This window comes from Coccinella septempunctata, chromosome 1, assembly GCF_907165205.1.
Source record: "Coccinella septempunctata chromosome 1, icCocSept1.1, whole genome shotgun sequence".
Taxonomy (NCBI): Eukaryota; Metazoa; Arthropoda; class Insecta; order Coleoptera; family Coccinellidae; genus Coccinella; species Coccinella septempunctata.
In genome coordinates, this window is record NC_058189.1 from 23,538,784 (window position 1) to 23,558,461 (window position 19,678).

Here is a 19,678-nt window from a genome sequence, read left to right on the forward strand (position 1 = left end):
GAGTGTGACTTTTCATTGAGTCACTCAAAACCAATGAGGCGAATAAAACACTGAATATAATTGACATGAAGGACTGGGAAGATCATTATAAAACGCTTTTAACGGAAAACAGAGACTACGCAAGGAATGAAGCAGAAGAAGGATATAGCCATGATCACCATAACCATAATATGACAATAACTATAGAAGAAACGCATCAACATCTGAAGAGAATGAAGAATGGAAGATCTCCCGGCCCTGGAGATGTACCGATAGAGTTGGTCAAGTATGGAGGTACAGAGATAGTCAAGAGACTGACGACTTTTTTGAATATATGTTGTAATACGATAACAACCCCAAAAGAATGGAAACATGCACACCTAGTTTCGATTTTTAAGAAAGGGGACCGGAGGGATCCCAATTGCTACAGAGGCCTCAGTATTACCAGCAGCTTGAGCCGCCTTTACGGTAAAATTTTGAGCTTTAAACTCAGCAAAGAGATGGACAGTAGCATAAGTGAACAGCAATCTGGTTTTAGAATGGGACGCTCCTGTGTGGACAGCCTGTTTGTATTGCAACAACTGGCAGAGAAAAAAATATCGACAGGAGATTTAGAAAAGGCCTATGACACTATTCCCCGTCAGAAACTCTGGGAAGCATTGAAAATATTGAAGATCAATGAACAAATGCTATTGATTATCCAAGAAATATACAGGGATAATACTGCCTCTATCAGAAGTGGCAAACAGTTATCCATGCCAATTAATATATCAAAGGGGCTGAGGCAGGGGTGTAGTTTGTCGCCTCTGTTGTTTAACCTTTATGTCGAGGTGGTGTTGGCTAGATGGAGGAGGAGCTGCGGAGAGATGGGCATACCTGTGGGGGACCACAAATTATTCTCATTGAACTTTGCGGACGATCAGGTCATCCTGGCACAGGATTCGTTCGATATTGAATATATGATCAGAAAATTATACACGGAATATGAACAGTGGGGCCTGAGCGTGAATCTGAAGAAGACCGAATATCTGGTTGTAAACAGTGAAGCGGGTTTTGAGGTGCTCATCGACGAAGACACGAAAATAAAACAAGTAGATCAGTTTAAATACTTAGGTGCTGTCGTGGACAGAAATGGCATTGGCGGAGTCGAGATAAGGCAGAGAATTCAGGGGGCAAGAAAGATTATTGGTTGCCTTAACTCTCCAATCGTACGAAGATACGAGTAGGAAGAGCGATGGTGGAATCAACTCTGTGTTATGGATGCGAGTTGTGGACCATTAGCACAGACCTAAAGCGCTGACTGAACGCAGTTGAGATGGACTACCTAAGACGGAGTGCGAGAACATCAAGGCTGCAACATGTCACCAATGATAGCATAAGAGATCGGTTACAGGCCAAAGAAACAGTAATGGACCGAATCGAAATCAGGAGTCTGAGATGGTTTGGACACTTAAAGAGAATGCCCGAATATCGGTGGCCTAGGAGGTTATGGGTCCCACCAGGACGTAGGAAAAGAGGCAGACCAAGACGTTCTTGGAATGAGGGAGTGTACCAATCTATGGAACAGAGGCAGTTGAACGTGGAACTGACACAGGATCGCGAGGCTTGGAGAAGAGGACTGGGTAGACGGCACTAGGCTGTATCTTACTAATATGTGATGTACCATATTGTTAAGCCCAGAAATATATATATATATATATATATATATATATATATATATATATATATATATATATATATATATATATATATATATATATATATTTCTGGGCTTAACAATATGGTACATCACATATTAGTAAGATACAGCCTAGTGCCGTCTACCCAGTCCTCTTCTCCAAGCCTCGCGATCCTGTGTCAGTTCCACGTTCAACTGCCTCTGTTCCATAGATTGGTACACTCCCTCATTCCAAGAACGTCTTGGTCTGCCTCTTTATATATATATATTTATCTGCCTATTTATATATATATTGGAAGAAGAATAACCCACAATACGGACTCTTTTGCAAGACGAAAAGGTTCCTGAAGAACAATGATGACATCGTCATAACGATGGCAGATAAGGGCAATGTCACGGTAGCCATCACAAAGCAACAATATGAAGAGAAGCTCTTGAATATCGTCGAGGACACCAACGTTTATAAGAAATTAAACTCAGACCCCACATCGAGGTATCAGACAAGGAACAACAGCCTTGTCAAGGATCTCAAAGACCAAGCATACATCAGTGCCACCACGGCGAGACAATTGAATAACTACAAAGGCATTTCCCCCACTATCTACGGTCTACCAAAGATCCATAAAGAGGCAACTCCTCTCAGACCTATCGTCTCCACCATTAAATCCCCAACAAGTGAACTTAGCAAGTTTGTCGCCGACATCCTCAAGTCAGCTTTCAAGGACGACTTCCACACTTGGGCAGTCAAGGATTCTTTCGATTTTGCGGAGAAGGTCAACAATTTGCAGATTCCTCCAGACCATGAGATCCTTTCGTTGGATGCTATCAGTCTTTTCACCAATATTTCCTGGGAGTTAACGGAGAAGATAATAGTAGACAATTGGAGCAGGATTGAGGCCGTCACGAACATTCCTAGGCCTAAATTTGTTAACCTATTGAAGTTCCTGTTCGATTCCAACTATTTCAAATATAAAGGCGAATTTTACTCTCAAATCTTTGGGTGCCCAATGGGCAGCATCCTCAGCCCAACTTTGGCAGCTCTGGTGATGACGGTGTTGATCGGTTACTGCCTTGGCAAACTATCTTTCATTCCAGCATTCTTGTTCCAGTATGTTGATGACATTATATTGGCCATTCCTTCAAATATGAAAGAAGAACTCCTAAGGATCTTCAACTCCTTCAACCCACATATACAGTTTACCATAGAAGAAGAGAAAGACAGATTTGTCCCATTCCTGGATACCAAAGTGATACGTTCTGAGGACAACACAGCAAAGCTGGATTGGTACAGAAAGCCGACCAGCTCAGGAAGATATGTCCACTTCAATTCAAGCCATGATTGGCAAATGAAAATCAACGTTGTTAACAACCTAAAGAACAGAATAATAGGCCTTACTCACATGGATTTCAAACAGAGTGCTCTGAACAGATTATATGACATCCTAAAAGATAATGGATATCCCCACGGCCTGCTTAAGAAGTTGATATTCTCGACATCCAATCGACGGATCTCACCTGATCCTCCCGAACATCCTCCTACTACACTGCCTCAACAAAGACAGGACGCTCCCCACGAGAGCTCACATGTCAGCCAAATAAAGTTTGCATCTCTGCCCTCATTGCCTGGTTTGACCAGTAAACTGGTTCACATTTTTTCCTCTATTAGCAACGTGAAAATTGCCAGATATAACGTTTTCCCCAATAAGTTTCTTTTCACCAATCTCAAAGACAGAGCGGACGTTCTTTCCAGCTCTGATTGTGTCTACTCAGTGAGATGTTTAGACTGTGATGGGGTCTATATCGGACAAACCTCCCAATCCCTAAAAAGAAGATTCGCGGTTCACAAAAGCGACGTCAGACTACACCCTGACAGATGTGCCCTTGCTTTGCATGCTGCGAGAACTGGTCATATTTTCGATTTCGATAATCCGAAGATACTGTATTCTTGCTCAAATAACACCAAACGGGTTTTTTTGGAAATGTGCTATATTAATGAGCAATCAAATCCTATCAATAAGCGTACCGACATTAAGGGTCTTAGTAACATTTATAATTATTTGCTCGCTTTGGACTCCAAAAGCGACATCTCTCCTCAACTTTCACAAACTTTATAATGTCATCCCACAAAATATGAGGATGGTAATTGTTCTCACTTTCGCTTTGGACTCCGGGGCGACATCTCTATTCCAAAACTCAAAACCTATTTCACTTTTAAAGAAAAAGATTTGACAGATTGTCATAGTCCTCTGTGGTCTGAGGATTTGTCTGTCCTCTGTGTCAACTTTTGGCGCCATTGTGCTTGTAACCTAGTTTAGCGATCTTTTTGACACGATTTTGTTTGTGTTATTACTTAGAGAATATTCATGTAGTTTCTCGAGATTGATGTAGTTTTCTTCCTTCCAATGATTTGTAATTGGTTGGACACATGCTGATTGTTTCTTTGCCATTCTTTCCACAACTAGTCAAACGTAAGTTTTTGTCTTGATGATTTTTTAGTCTGTTAGATTTTAGAGGTTTTTATTAACTTTTTTAGCATCCTGATGAAGGACCTAAACAAGTGTCCGAAATATAGATGTACATGACAAATGGTTGTTTGATTTGTCTACATAGCCCCTTTATGCCGAGTACCCAATAGTTAAGTAGTATATATATATATATATATATATATATATATATATGTATGCGTCGCGGTCAGTTCGGGGAACAAATCATATACAGAACGGTCACTTCGAGGAACAAGTGGTCACTTTGGGGAATTCCTCGAAGTGCCACATATATACAGATCACGTAGCGTGTACTTCGGGGAACTATCGTGTATGCTCAGGTCAGTTTGAGGAACTTCTTCTAGCGTGCAGTTTGGGGAACTTTCAAGTACAAAACGGGTAGTTTGAGGAACTAAAGAAATTGCACCTAGAGGTCATTTCGAGGAACAATGGATATTAACTTTTAAAATTAAATTAATTATTAACTATCGGCATTTGGGGCACCCAATTGTTGTAATAATTTTTCGAATTGAACTTTTTATCATCATTTGTGAAAAATCTTATATTCAAGGACACCGATAAAAATGGAGATGGGTATTCAATACAAATTTTCGTACATAAAAAAAAAAACAAGGAAATTTTTTACCACATTCTATTGAGATTTGTCACATTTCGATATCTGAAAAAGTGTTCATAAAATCAACTGCAAATTCGAGTTATAATAAGCAACACCTGTCATAGTTGCACATTTGATAGTGCGAAAGCTGTATGGAGGATCCACTTCAAATTCTGAAGTTATATAAAAAAACCTGTTGTTTTTTCACTATTAGGTATTTCACATATATTTCAAGGTTGAAAATTCGGCACATCAAAAAATATGTTATATCAAATTTTAAGCATTTACAGGTGTCAATTCAGAATTTTTGGTCTGCTAGTGAATGGGTCAACGAAAGTTTCTTTGCTGGAGTCTCTTGATATAACTTCTGAATTTGAAAGTAATTTTTTGAGACATGGAGTACCAAATGAATGCAGTTTTCCCTGTTGCAGTTTATTGATGTACCTATATCTCCGGAATCTTAAATGATTTATTTTTTGAGTTATCGAATGTTTCGCATTGAGGTGTCAACAATCGGCCCCCAAGTGAATACAGTGAACGGAAAGTTTTTCTGTTGAGGTGCATTGATATAACTTTTGAATTCGAATTTTAGACATACCTTTCAAATGAGGTATCACTCACCCCATCTTTCCTATTCAAAAATTAGGGTTGAGGGTTGTAGTAGCAAGGGTTGAAGCGCTATGCGTCCGTAACCTACATCTCAAGTTGTCCCCCTCGAAACAGAAATCGACCTGTCCGAGCATTTCTATCGAAAAAATTTATTTCGTCTGTAATCTCGTCTGTTTTCAAATGGCCACCCTGTATAATAATTATATTAATAAGTCGAATGTTGAATACAAGAAAGTATTACTCTTGATTTTACAATTAAAAATTCAATTAGACTTCTTTGATGAGAAAACATTGAAAGTTTCTTCTTGAAATCTAGGAGGAGACGATTTCAATAAAAAAAGCATAATCTCATCAAATTACGCTAGTATTGAAGGATTTCAAAATTTCATGGCAATCGTCCATAACGGAAAGATAATACGTATAAGTAACTTCAGAATCGAATATCATATACGTATCTTTTTCCAATTTTCCATTATGAATCTAGAGCAAAAGAAAATATTAGTATTCAGAGCTATGTGGAACACTGAAAAAAAGTGCTTCCGAGCACTGAGAACTGATTTTTCGCAATAAGCTCGCGATCACTGAGCACTCTGTGAGAATAATTCGATATTGCGAGCATAAAGCAGTATAAGCTCTTTTCTGAGCAAACTGTTGGAAATAAGATTTGTCCTTACAAAATCTGTATCCGATCGAAAAAACCCCTCCTATTTCTTCGAAACGATAAGTTTCTCGTTCTACTCTAGAGCAGTTTGACGATTTCATAAGTTGGAAAATAATTGTTTCACGAATGCAAATATGTATTCTACGAAGGCGTAGAAGAAAGCCACATAATATTTCAAAAATAATTTCGACTTTAAGTAGGAATTTTATTCAGTTCCGAACTTTTACAGGGTGTTCTATGACGCCATGAACCATATCCTGCAATATAGACTGCTTTTTCAACGAATTCATATTCATATAAAACTGGTGTTTTCATATTTAGTATACATTGAGGATTATGTATTTTTGAAATATTACACAGGGTGTTACTCTGTTCATATTGATGCTACGAATTCGGATAAATTGGCAATTTAGTAGCATTTTTATGGCCTTCTCGATGCCAAAAACAAAACAAAAATGGACATTCGTGTTTTCGAAATACAAATTTTTTTCAATGGAACACCCTATATTATATCATGCAATTCGATTCGTAATAACATTCTCAACAACAAAGCTCTTATCACATTTCCTCCTGCTGAAGTTGAAAATGAGCGACTTATGTGAAATTACTTATTTCATTCACTAGTTCAAAAATGTCTTTGTTTCGACTAATAAAATCTCATAATTGTTCAAAGATAAAGACCCAATTTTGGTAATTATACGAATAACAATCTTTCTCAGGTGTTTTGGAAAATCATGAGGTTTTATTACTAGTGAATTTGCACATAGGTAAGTCGCTCATTTTCAACTTTAGGTAAAAAGGTGATAGGAGGGTGTTCCATGTTTTCGAAATACATCATTTTATGAAATATTTCGATAACGTGACTGACAATGTTTTTTTTTGGCATCGAGAGGCCATTAAATGCTACTAGCTTGCCCATTTAACCGAATTCGTAGCATCAAAATAACCGGAGCTGGCAATAGGACCGACTTAATTTGGTACAGCCTGTATATGGCGCTTCTACGTTTTCGAAGAATGTCCTAGCCATATTTCTGATGCAGCATGAAGTTAGCGAAAATGTTTGAAATTTTCAACTTTAATAGGCCATCAGTTAGGACCCAATTCGTCATTTTGAAGTAGGTAAGTTCCATATCATTAGTAATTTTTGAATTATTCACGATTTTCTTTATTTGATACATCTCTTCATTTATGAAAACCATCGAGTTCCTTGGCATAGATTTTAAACAGCTCCCTAAACCCAACGGTCTACATCGCGCAACGTTGGAAGCGGCTTTTCAAAGCAAGCGCAGTTATGTCGTAAAACACATGCGTCAAGATTGCGGCTGTTTTTATTCAAGAGAAAGTTCGCAGGTGGTCATCTGAAGATATTCAAATGCCTTATTTTTCCAAGGGATTCTCTAGATTTGGATACTGAAAGAATTGAATTGGGTTTTCACAAAATGCATATTTGTTTCATGCTGTAAGCAATCATATCAAAAGCAGAATTGAATTATGATTACATTCAACGTGAAAATACATGAATAAATATTGTCTTCATATACAGGTTGAGTTATATTGAAATATTCATATTCGTGGGTTATACAGGCTGTTCCGCAATAGATAATCAAATTTTTTCAGACAAGTAATCAAAATGTATGCTGACATTTTTCACGTTGGGTTTCTCGATATTCTCGATGAATTTTTTGGACGTTTGTTTTGCAAATAACGGAAATTGGAATATGTTATTAGAAATTAGGTGAAAAGTGTTTTAAGATTGTATCTACCGGTACCCATAACGAACATCGAGTAGGTACGTGGAAAAATTGCATAAAGGAATACTTTAGGCTTCTTTGCAGGTTTTCCGCAAATTTATCGATTTCGGAAATTGTTTTAAAACACATTCATTAGTTCGGAACGACTGAAAGGGGTTCGAAAATAATAAGTTCATCGAACTTGAAACCAGAGGTAATGGTTCCATAGGTACTTCTGTTAGTGGAAAAAATCTAATTCTAAAATTTCAAATTGGATATCCAATTATTCAACGATTTCATCCAGGTGTGAGTGTTCTTGTGACTCGAGCTCGGTATGAGATTGTAGAAACCATCTTTTCATTCCTTATCGATGATAAGGAATGGTGAAAGGTGAAAATCGAGAGAAACATCGTATTCCGTCCGAATATATAAAAAACGGCAATAAAAACATATTTTATTTTATTTTGGCTGTCCCAAATTCGATGTTTCAATTTTTTGAATGCAATTACATACTGAGATTGACGTCTTTGAATTGGAAAAAATTGCGGATATCGAAAATAGGTATATCTACACAGGGTGTCCCACGACGAATAAGACAGGGAATATTTAGCAACTCTATAGTAGTAGATAATTACATATTGTAATATTGATGTTGTGAATTAAAGCAGTTCTTTATATCATGTTACCCAATGAGCTTTGGAATTTCTATTTTGCTTCCCGGAAAACGATTCCATAAAACTATAACATTTCGTGATCTAAAACGATTAATTTGAGAACTACAGGCACTTCTATACCGGGTGGCCCACCTCATTCGCGGCGCTCATTTTGAGGAAGTAAATGAAGATATTTTGAAAATTCTTTCATGTGGTGTGTGTAGGATGTCCCAAAGCACAATTTAAAATTATTGCCATAATTACAGGGTTTTCGAAAACAAAGATATAGACCAAAGTAGCCCTTGTTTAAATGTAACACCCTATATTTGACCTCAAAAATGGAATGGTAAACTCAAGTTATGATGAGTTTCTTCATATTACATTATACCTCAGAAGCACCCTTTACGAGATAATGGCGAAAAATCGAAAATATGGAGTTTTTTTTAGTAGCAATTAATGAAGAAACTAGTTAAGCCAGCGATACAGACAGAATATTTTCGAGTAGACAAGTTAGCTACTCCTACATATAAAAGAAAATTTCAACTCTGGAATATACAGAGTGATCATAATTAATTCTCAAACATCCACTACAAATAATCGTCGAAAACTTTCTTATTTCAAATGGCACACCCACACGCGGTATTTCTACAGGGTGTTTCATGAGTCGTTGGCCATAGCCTTATGGTGAATGCAGGTCATCCAGGTCTATCAGAAAACTTGCTTTTTTTGTATCCTAAGGCTATTAGTTTCGGAGATACGGGGTGATTCATGAATATTGGCCTAAATTTGGGATATCCATAACTCTGGACGGCAAGGTCCGATTTTGATCAAATTTTATGGGTTTCTTCACTTCAGAATGCTCTTTCAAACGGCGCATGAAATATCAATATTTTCAGGGCAGAATATCGTGAATTTTCATTCAAGCCCCAAAATCTATATTTTTTACATACCTCACAGAAAATTCGTTATTGCCCTGAAAAACTACATAATTTATTCTAAGAAATCCAATTTTCACTTTGCATGGCACACTTGTCACTAGGGAATAGGAGCCGGACGAATTCATATTTTATGTCATTTTTTCGAAATGCGGTCCTGTTTTGATTCCTTCTAATAGTATTTATTGTCTTTTGCCGTGATTCTGAATTATTTCAATCTCTGTTCAATTCTTCTTCATTTTAAACCCCCAGCACATACTGAGTGTTCGTAAAAAAGTGTTTAAAAGTATGCACGGTCGAGCTGTAAATTTTTTTGAAATTACATATTGAATTTACATACAAATGATGTAAACCATCTTGGAAAATATAATCCATGAGTATATTTGCTTCATAAAACACATAAAATTTATTCTTCAACAATGAAAAATGTACTATCATAAGAGATGTTCAAAATGGAGTTCTTCCATCTCGACACATTTCCTAGCTTTTGAAATCAGATTATTTATTGCTCTCATTATCATATCGGGATTTTGTTTAACTTCTGCACAGGCTTCTTCTATCCTCTGCAGCAAATGCTCCCGTGAAGTTAGAAGTGTCTGTCACTTTTTCACGCACACTCAGTAGGAACTGAGGGTTTAAAATGAAAAAAAGTTAAACAGATTTTTAAAACTTTTTAATTCTCGACCGAAGACAATGTATAATATCACCAAAGGAATAATAACAGGACCGCATGACATGAAACATGAATTCGTTCGGTTCCTTCATTGTTGTTTTATGAAAAAAAATAAAAAAGTTTTTCGGAAGAATAAATTTAAATGGTTATGTGTGTTATGAACACTTACGGATTACATTTTTCAAGAAGGTTTACATCATTTGTATCTAAATTCAATATGTCATTTCAAAAGAATTCACATCTCGACTTGACATACTTTTAAACACTTTTTTACGAACACTCAGTATGTGCTGAGGGTTTAAAATGAAGAAGATTTGAACAGAATTTAAAATAATTCAGAATCTCGGCAATGAAAATTATCACCGAAGGAATAAAAACAGGACCGCATTTCCAAAAAATGATATGAAATATGAATTCTACCGATTCCTATTCCCTTGTGACAAGTGTGCCGTGCAAAGTGAAAACTGAATTCCTTAAAATGGGTTATGTAGTTTTTCATGGTAATAACTAAATTTCTGTAAGGGATGCGAAAAATATAGATTTTGGAGCTTGAATGAAAAATCAGGATATTCTGAGTACTGCCCTGAAAATATTAATATTCCATAAACCGTTTGGAAGAGCTTTCTGAAGTGAACAAACCCATAATGTTTGATCGAAATTGGACCTTGCATTCCAGAGTTATGGCTATCGCAAATTTAGGCCAATGTTCATGAATCACCCCGTATCTTCGAAACTAATTGCCTTAGTATACAAAACATGCAAGTTTTCTGAAAGGCCTGGATGACCTGCATTCACCATTGAGCTATGACCAACGACTCATGAAACCCCCTGTATATCTCGTTGAACGTAAAAATTAATTTCGAAACTATTTTCATAAAATGTTACTACGTCTGAACGTTTCTGAGCAATTTTCGATTTTTAATTCAAAACAAATAAACTATTTTCGCATTATCTTGTAAATGGTCCTTCTAAGGTACAAAAAGTGATCTGAAGAGAATTATCATAATTTGAGCTTGCCATTTCATTTTTGAGTTCAAATACAGAGTGTTACATTGAAAAAAGTGCAACTTTGGTCTATATCTTTGTTTTCGAAGACCATGTATATATCCCTGTATGTCACAATAATTTTAAATTGTGCTTTTGAACACCCTATACACACCACAAGAAAAGATTTTCAAAATATCTTTATTTACTCCCTCAAAATGAGCGCCGCGTCTGGGTTGGGCCACCCGGTATAAATTTGAAGGTTTTTGACTACGTTTTCCATATGAATAATTGTTGAAATATTGTCTTGTTTAACTTATCACCGCGAAAATTTAGGACTGTTCTAATAATGCAGGATGGCCTTAAATTTTAATAATTTGGTACCTAAATGCCCGTTTCAAACGTTTGTCATAATCTTCTTGAACAAAGTATATTCAAGTATCTACCTGTAGATATCGATTGAAATTTGAATCTGGGACGATTCTCCATTTTCTGAAACTTTTTAGGGTTTTCACTCAAAATCTCCGAAACAAAATGAAAAAAAAATCGAAATATCGGATTTGCTCTTATACATAATTATAATTTTAGTTCCTTTTTTCAGATCATTGTCAGGCAACAGTTTTTTTTGCATAATTAGCTCCTGACAAATAAGTGCAAGAATTTACGGTTATTTCAATTTTTTTAATTGATTTTGTTCCAGAGATTGGGAGTGAGAACCTTAAAAAGTTTCAGAAAATATCTACCTGTAGTTTTTAAATTCGTTCGTTTTAGACCGCACGTACTGGATTGTTAAAATCGTGTACTCAGAAGGAATATAGAAATGCTAAAATGAACATTTTGTCCCCTTATTGATTTTGAATATGATGTCACGTGACTGACAACAAAAGACTCATAGTAACCATAACATCAGAAAGAGCTGCACCACTTGCACCTTATTGAAAAAATGTATTCAAAATTATTCCGCTATTTATATGAAGCCAGAGTTCAGGAGAAGAGTTTATTCGATTTATAAATCTGACATCTCTTGTTTTTTTTTATAAACTGTCCCTCCAGAGGAACAAATGAATATACAATTTACATATTGAAAACCGATGTCACTATAGAGGGACAAACAGAGTCATAGTTAATTTGAAACCCCAAAACTACAATTCTCTTCTACTCTCGATTTTTGCAATATTCCCTACTTTCACCGTCGTGGGACACCCTGTATATTTGTTTACTGTTTTCGTCTGAACGTAACTAAAACACATGACTCTAATTTCATAGATATCAATAAGGTGCGGAAAGAAATTGAAAAAAGAAGGAATTTTTTCGAAAACTATGAATGATACTTCATTTCTGAATGATAAAAATTGCACAGAATTTATATTTCGAAAAGCATCCCGAAAGGAATCACACCAGCAGAAAATTGTTCATTGGGTTGAAAAATAATTTACGAAATTTCGGTTCTTCCGGTAGAACAGCGCTATATTCATTTTCATTTTTAAATGATATTAATGATAATGAAATGAACTAAACCAATTCTACACTGACAATTATTGGAGTTATCTATGTTTCGAATTCGATACTTTGATTTTTTTGCATCAAATTCTATGCACATCGAATAGAATCATCCTTTAAAATTCGGAAAGTACAGTAGAATCTAGACAGTGTGAACTTTTCGAAAGCGTCAAAGTGTCAATTTGTTCTGATATTATTCATTTCTATTGAAAAGAACTCGGAAACGTGCCATTTGAGGCTCTTCTAGTAAAGGTGAATACTTGACTAGTTTTCGAGAGCCCATCATTGGTCAACGAATTTGGGACAGCCTGTACTTTTGTCGGCTGCATGAAAACATTCCATGCCATCTGGAAAAGATTTGAACACGTGCTTCAATCGACCATGCGATCGATACACACTACGCAGCTGTAAAATTCTCAACGTTGCCGCTGCTATCCAGAAATCATGTTTTATCGGACAGCAACCTTGGCATTAACTTATTACTGCAGTTAATATAATCTCAATCGCATATTGAGATCGATTACGAAACTTTGCTTTGTAGTTCAAAATCTGAAAGAAGAAACAATGGTGATTTAGTCATTCAAAAACAAATCTACTCGCGAGATTGAACCGTTTTATTTTAATAAGATTATTGATGCGTTGTCTGTATAAGACATGAGAATATTTTTTTAAATGTCTTGGGAACAAAAATCGATAGCACATTTCACAAAAAACAAGTTTTAGAAAATCAAAAAAAATGCTAGGCCAAGTTTACATACATCCATGACGGCTCATTTCATCATATTCTTTGAAGCAACGCTTTTTTCAATCGAGAATGTGCTTGAACTGTAAGGTACGTTTGGAAGTTCTGGAAAAAAAGTGGTTGGAAAGATGCAACATATATAGATCCGAAAACTGCTGTCAAATTCTATCAGTCATTATTCGAAGTTTCATGAAAAAATCACCTTAAAAGGCTGTTAGGAAACTGAGGTTACAATGCACAGCTGAAATAACAATTCGTTGTAATTTCATTTATAAATTCATAGATAGCAAAAAAATAAGTACCCAAGTAAAACTGAGCGTATGTGTTGTTTCCACATACAACTTTATCTCGAAATGTGTTTAAAAAATTGGGTAGCACAAAACTTCAAAAAAATTATTTTATTATGGTTCTATTTCCGCTAGAATATCAACATATTTATATTCTCCTAGTTCCTGGATCCCAACCTTGGTAAAAACGAGTCAGGGAGTCAGTATTTGGGACCAATTTATTATTATCATAGACTTACTTCCATTAGTTTTTCAATAAAATTGGGATCCAGTATTTCGGAGAATAAAGAATAGTTGATGTTTTTATTAAAAAACTCTGAAAGGACAATTTGGAGAAGACAATCTGATCGTTTTTCAATTTCCTGCTATCCCATCAATGAACATTTAATCTGATTCAAGTTAAAAAGTTACATGCGGAAATCGAAAGACTTTTGTAGTGCTTGTTTTTTCTAGTCTACTCATTTTTTCCTGATCTTTCCAATTGCGTTAATAAAATTTCGAAATTGTGATATATATGGTTTTGTTTCGACTCGAAACCTACTCATTAATTTCTTTACAGTCGAACCTGGAATAGGACGTTATTATTTTGTAGACTCAACTGTGGACAAAGAATTTACGGACCAAATATTAGGAAAATATCTATGGTGGTTCATAAGTTATAATTAATTAAATGAATGGGGAAGATCAATAAATAAGAAAGGACGATGGACCTATAAAATTAGGTTATTTAGAAAAACCAAGGTCCACGGTGCTATTTAGTCTGTTCTAATGCGCATTCCTCAATGAATCGTCCTGTATATTCTGCATTTCTGAATCAATTCAATGATAATTTCCTGTAAAATTTGATATCACTAGATCTGTAGAGTTCATACGAAATCTGCATCTACGTCTTCCGATGAGGTAGGGTTCTCATCTGTGTGACCATAAACTCTGTGATCCGGGGTTACTCCAGTTCCAGATTTCCCGTTTACAGTGTTTACGCAGAGTTTGTTCATACATACTCGTTGATTAATGTTTGTTTTGAGCAAGAAGTATGTCGATCGAACAGTAAAAGTTGAAAGGATTTCATCATGATACAAAATACTGTTATATTTTTTTAAATTTTGACATATAAAGTGACATCTTTTTAAAACTTGAGCAACGATCGATGCGAATGCTTTTGCCAGCTGAATGCTGGATGCACAAATAATGATTGCATTATGATTGCATTTTTGAAATAATAGAACCCTGACGAAAAACTAAGTATGATTAAGTTTTTGGCATTTTTCACGGAAATTCCAAGTTTTCTAAGAAATAATGATGAGACGACTGAATATCTAGCTTTCAGATTTACGCATAACGACATTATTAAATATCTTTTTCAATAATGGACGGGCTGACCTTCTTTTTGTGGCACGAGTATACCAGTATCCAATATCTTAACATTTAAATTCCATTTGTTTTCACAAAACAAATGAAAAATATGATATCTCGGTTATATAGTTTGCCTTTCTGAATGAAGTCAATCATAATTTTCTGTACAATGGGATCCATGTGCTTTATTTCGAATTTAGAAGTTATGTCTAGAAACCCCTGAACCTGTTCGTCGCATTCATGATTGTTGACATCTGTCAATGCAAAAAATTCGATATCTCGGAAGATGAACATAACATTAATTTCAAATTCGACAGTGATTCAAGAAATCCAATCAGAAAGAACTTCTCTTTACAGTATCAACTTTGGGGCCGCGTGTTGACACCTGTCTAATGTAAAAAATTTGATAGCTAAAAAAACTGGGTTTCATTCCAAATACGAGAGTGACATCACGAAACACCGATAGAAAAAACTGCCTTCCTTCAGTATAAAAATCATAGAAATCATATTATATATTATTACTCTAGAATGCTAATCCAGTAGTAAGAAATGCGTCGAAAAATTGACAGTGGTCGTTAATACGAATGCGCATCATTAGTTTATTTTCTAGTAGAACGTTGCCTTGTTTCTGAATATTCTGTCGATCGAATCTTATGAAGAGGGGACAATTCATGTAACGAAGGTATGTCGGACAACAACGCGTTTTCTTTCAGTCATTTGATTTTTCACTGTTGCACGATCTGCCCGGAGGTAAGGAGTTTTAGGTCACATTTTCTGAAATGTACTTGTGTACTTGTCTATCATATTAAAAATAATAAATGCAAACACAAAAATCAAAACTTGAATGAATTATCGAGTTCCACTGATAGTGAATTCCATTGATGGTAGTATTGCACTAGATCAGGATATTTCAAAATTGTTCCACGGAGTTTATAATATGCACTCAATGCATAGGTACCTGTTCATCTAATGGAATCTGCGATAATATCGAAGTGCATTGGTGATATTTAGTTTAGATCTTCTGGAATTTTTGTTGTGAGTTCCAAATATTTAGTAAGCACTAGTTGTTACCATGGAATTCGCTATAACACTTCAGCCAATTCACGGTTTGGTCAAACAATCAATGAATACCTACTCAATAATACCTCTATCGACAAATTCAGATTTGGACTTATAACACGTTATCTACGAGACCCCGATATATTTTTATTGAAACCTGCAACATCATTGTACTGATTTTCTAAAACGAAGCATATATAAACACAATTAATCATCCATGCATGTGTTCAATACCGACAAGAAGTCCTGTATGAATCGAAAAATAAGTTCTTTTACCCAATGAAATACATATGTTTATTACTCATTTATACCAAATAAACAATTCGACTGACATAAGGTAGGAAAGTCTAGGCAACGTTCGAGTTGAAATAAACTAATGTCGCGCATTCGCTTTAACGACAACTGTCAATTTTTCGCCGCATTTCTTACTACTGGATTAGCATTCTAGAGTAAGTATATATATTATGATTTCTATGATAAAAATGGAGGGCCGATAATTGATACCTGTCAATGTTCAAAATTCGATATTTCAAAATATGAACATGATATTCATTTCAAATTCGGAAGTTATATCTAGAAACAGCAGCAGAGAAAAATTCGGTTCAGTGCATTCACTTAGGGGTCGAGGTTATCCCTTGTGAAAGTTACAATATGGAAATCACAAAAGCTGATATGGGATTATCATAATGAAATTTTGAATATGGCTTGGATAAGCCCAATGGCCCAGATTTCCAGAAGACACAAAAAACTCAGAGGACATCAGGAATCCAATGGAAGATAATAATTTATCGCTCTTCACGAATCTTGGAACAGCGATAACAAGGTTAGAGAAAATCGCGATCCACTGAAAAACAATACAGCAGAGCCCTCCGAGAAACTTTTCAGATCTACATAAAATCCAGGGAAAATCTAAGATCCTCAATAGTGCAGCGCCGTGATTAAATTTTTCAGAGCCTGGGAAGCCCCAAAAAAAAATGGAAAAAACAACAATTATTATCATTACATCCATAATATTATATACCGCTAGGTATATACAGAAAAAACTTTTCACACAATTGAAAAAAACGACCATTTTTAGGTACCATCACATCCATGATAGTATATACCGGTATATACAGAATAAACTTTAATCTCCTCCTTTGTGGAAATTCCACTATATCACCAACTATGTAACTGCTTATTTTAAGCACTGTGCAACGTGAAGCTGTGCGATTTTACAGCCAATACGGTGAAATCTGTGAATTGAATCGCACGGCGAATAACCAATAAGATTGGTTCATAGCATTTATCACGAAAACGAATAGCATCCGTAATATTTTGACGTTTCGTAATTGTATCTCAAATTGTTACCAGTTTTTGGATTTGACAAGATCATTTGAAGATAAATCCCTTACAACGAAATTGTTGTCAAAAATATCCAGTAGCAGCGAAGATGAATTGTGCACACCACCCGATGTACTAGAGAAGGCGAAAAATGCTTCAATTAATTTATTACCCGCAAAATCCCGTGAAAGATAGAAAACAGTTTATCAAAAACTCATGGATTGGAAGCAGAAACACAAAATCAATTCATTTTCGGAAAATGGTATGGTAGCATATTTTGATCTGTTCGAAACAATGAAGCTATCGTCAGTTTTCTTCAATTTATTCAATGCTAAGGTCAACAATCAACATAAACCATGATAACATTAATATTGCGACTTATCCTAAATTGTTGGCTTTACTAAAAAGAAAATCAGATGTCTTTCTCTAAAACGCTCCAGATAGCAGATATTTGCTTACGAAGGTAGATATACACGAATTATATAAATATACAGGCAAATATTGATACTTTTTGATTCCAGGTAGTTTTAATTATCGTTATTAGTGTTGCTTGTAGAAAGCAGGTGTTACGCAACTTGAAGCCTTAAGACGTGCAGGGCACGGAAAAATGTCTAATAATTCATATTGAAGATTCAAGCCAAAACGCCAAGTTCGTTTGCCGTTTCCGAGTCCTTTCATCCGGTTTGTAAAAACTACATCGATCTACGTCCTGCAGGACAGCATGTTCAGACTCTGCCATGTAACATGCCAAAACAAGTGGCAGAATATCTGTGCCTAGAGAATCCCAAGCACTACAAAGGCCATTGCTTCAGTTAGGCGTTTGGCGGTCATCAGCAGTGTCCTAGAGTTATGTAGACAATTCTATGAAAAACATGACTGCCACATCATAAAAAATTACATGTGCCTAATACAAGTGAAAACAATGATATTATTCTTGTAAAAACAAAAAATCAGACAACCAACCCGCCCCCTCTTGTTATTAATAATTGCACAGTATCAATTAAAAATAATTATTACAATTAAAATGTGAACTAAACTATAGGTACTTATTATAGTTGTATGATGTTTTGTAGTTATTCAATTGATTGATGAAAGATATATTCAATTAATGGAATTAAGTTTCATGAGAATGAATGCGTTCGTAGAAAGAGTATAGTACACAACTCGAGTTGTATGGCAACTAATTTGCTCCTTACAACACTTGTTATGTAATAAACCTACTATTTAACTTTTTGGTCGGCAACACAATTGAAAGCAAGAACCTTCAGAAAAAAAATTTAAAACAAAAAACAATAATTCGGTGCCCTTAAAATAACTCCTTGTATATTGAAACAACCCCATGCAGAGGAATTTCAGGACAAATCTACTAGGGAATAATATACCCAACAGCCTCCGTGATTGGAATTGATCATCAGACTTTTTACTGAATTTCAAAAGATGATTTCGATAGATAATAATCCATTTTACTATAATACTCGCCTAAAAATTGGTATACTGAAATCTGTTGAACACACTTTTTAAACTTTCAGTTGCAATATTTCATTTAATTAGACATTAGACATTCATTGTTATTATGTACTTCAAACACATGAATATTACAAGTTTCAGTGATTTTCGTCTGTTCCTCGAAATAACCATTATATCCATAAAAGTATATACCGGTATATACCGTATAAACTTTTCAGTTCCCCAAAGTGCACGCAAGGTGTATATATATATATATATATATATATATATATATATATATATATATATATATATATATATATATATATATATATATATATATATATATATATATATATATATATATATATATATATATATATATATACTCAAAGTAATTTAACTCCCAATATATCGTACAATTAGAATAAGGGGTTATGGGAATGGATGAAAAAATTTTCTGATCTTCTCTTTTATTCCATCAGTCGACGTTTCGGTCCAGGTATGGACCTTCCTCAGGACTCTAAAGTTACATTAAAATGGTAACAAATCTCACATGGACAAAAAAAACTCACCGGAAAACAGAGAGTTATTAGATAACAAATTTAACATCGGTTGACAGAACTAGAATCAAAACAAGCAGGCATCAACTAATATGAGCGAAAAAGTCTAAAATCGACACAATTGTTCTTCTATTCAATAATCGTCCAAAAATCCTTTTTTTTAGTCACGTCAAATACATTAATCATTGTCAAAAGCCACAGAATACAATACACAAAAACACAATTTTAGACTTTTTCGCTCATATTAGTTGATGCCTGCTTGTTTTGATTTTAGTTCTGTCAACCGATGTTAAATTTGTTATCTAATAACTCTCTGTTTTCCGGTGAGTTTTTTTTTGTCCATGTGAGATTTGTTACCATTTTAATGTAATTTTAGAGTCCTGAGGAAGGTCCATACCTCGACG

General features: G+C 35.1%; 2 protein-coding genes across 2 annotated transcripts; both read left to right on the plus strand.

The window, feature by feature from the left end:
* Positions 1 to 1,294: 1,294 nt before the first annotated feature.
* LOC123315839 lies at positions 1,295 to 1,615 on the plus strand. The gene has a single exon (XM_044901751.1). The coding sequence runs from the start codon at positions 1,295 to 1,297 to the stop codon at positions 1,613 to 1,615; it is 321 nt and encodes a 106-aa protein (XP_044757686.1).
* A 416-nt stretch (positions 1,616 to 2,031) lies between these two features.
* Positions 2,032 to 3,771, plus strand: LOC123315903. Its single transcript, XM_044901823.1, has one exon. The coding sequence runs from the start codon at positions 2,032 to 2,034 to the stop codon at positions 3,769 to 3,771; it is 1,740 nt and encodes a 579-aa protein (XP_044757758.1).
* Positions 3,772 to 19,678: the final 15,907 nt, after the last annotated feature.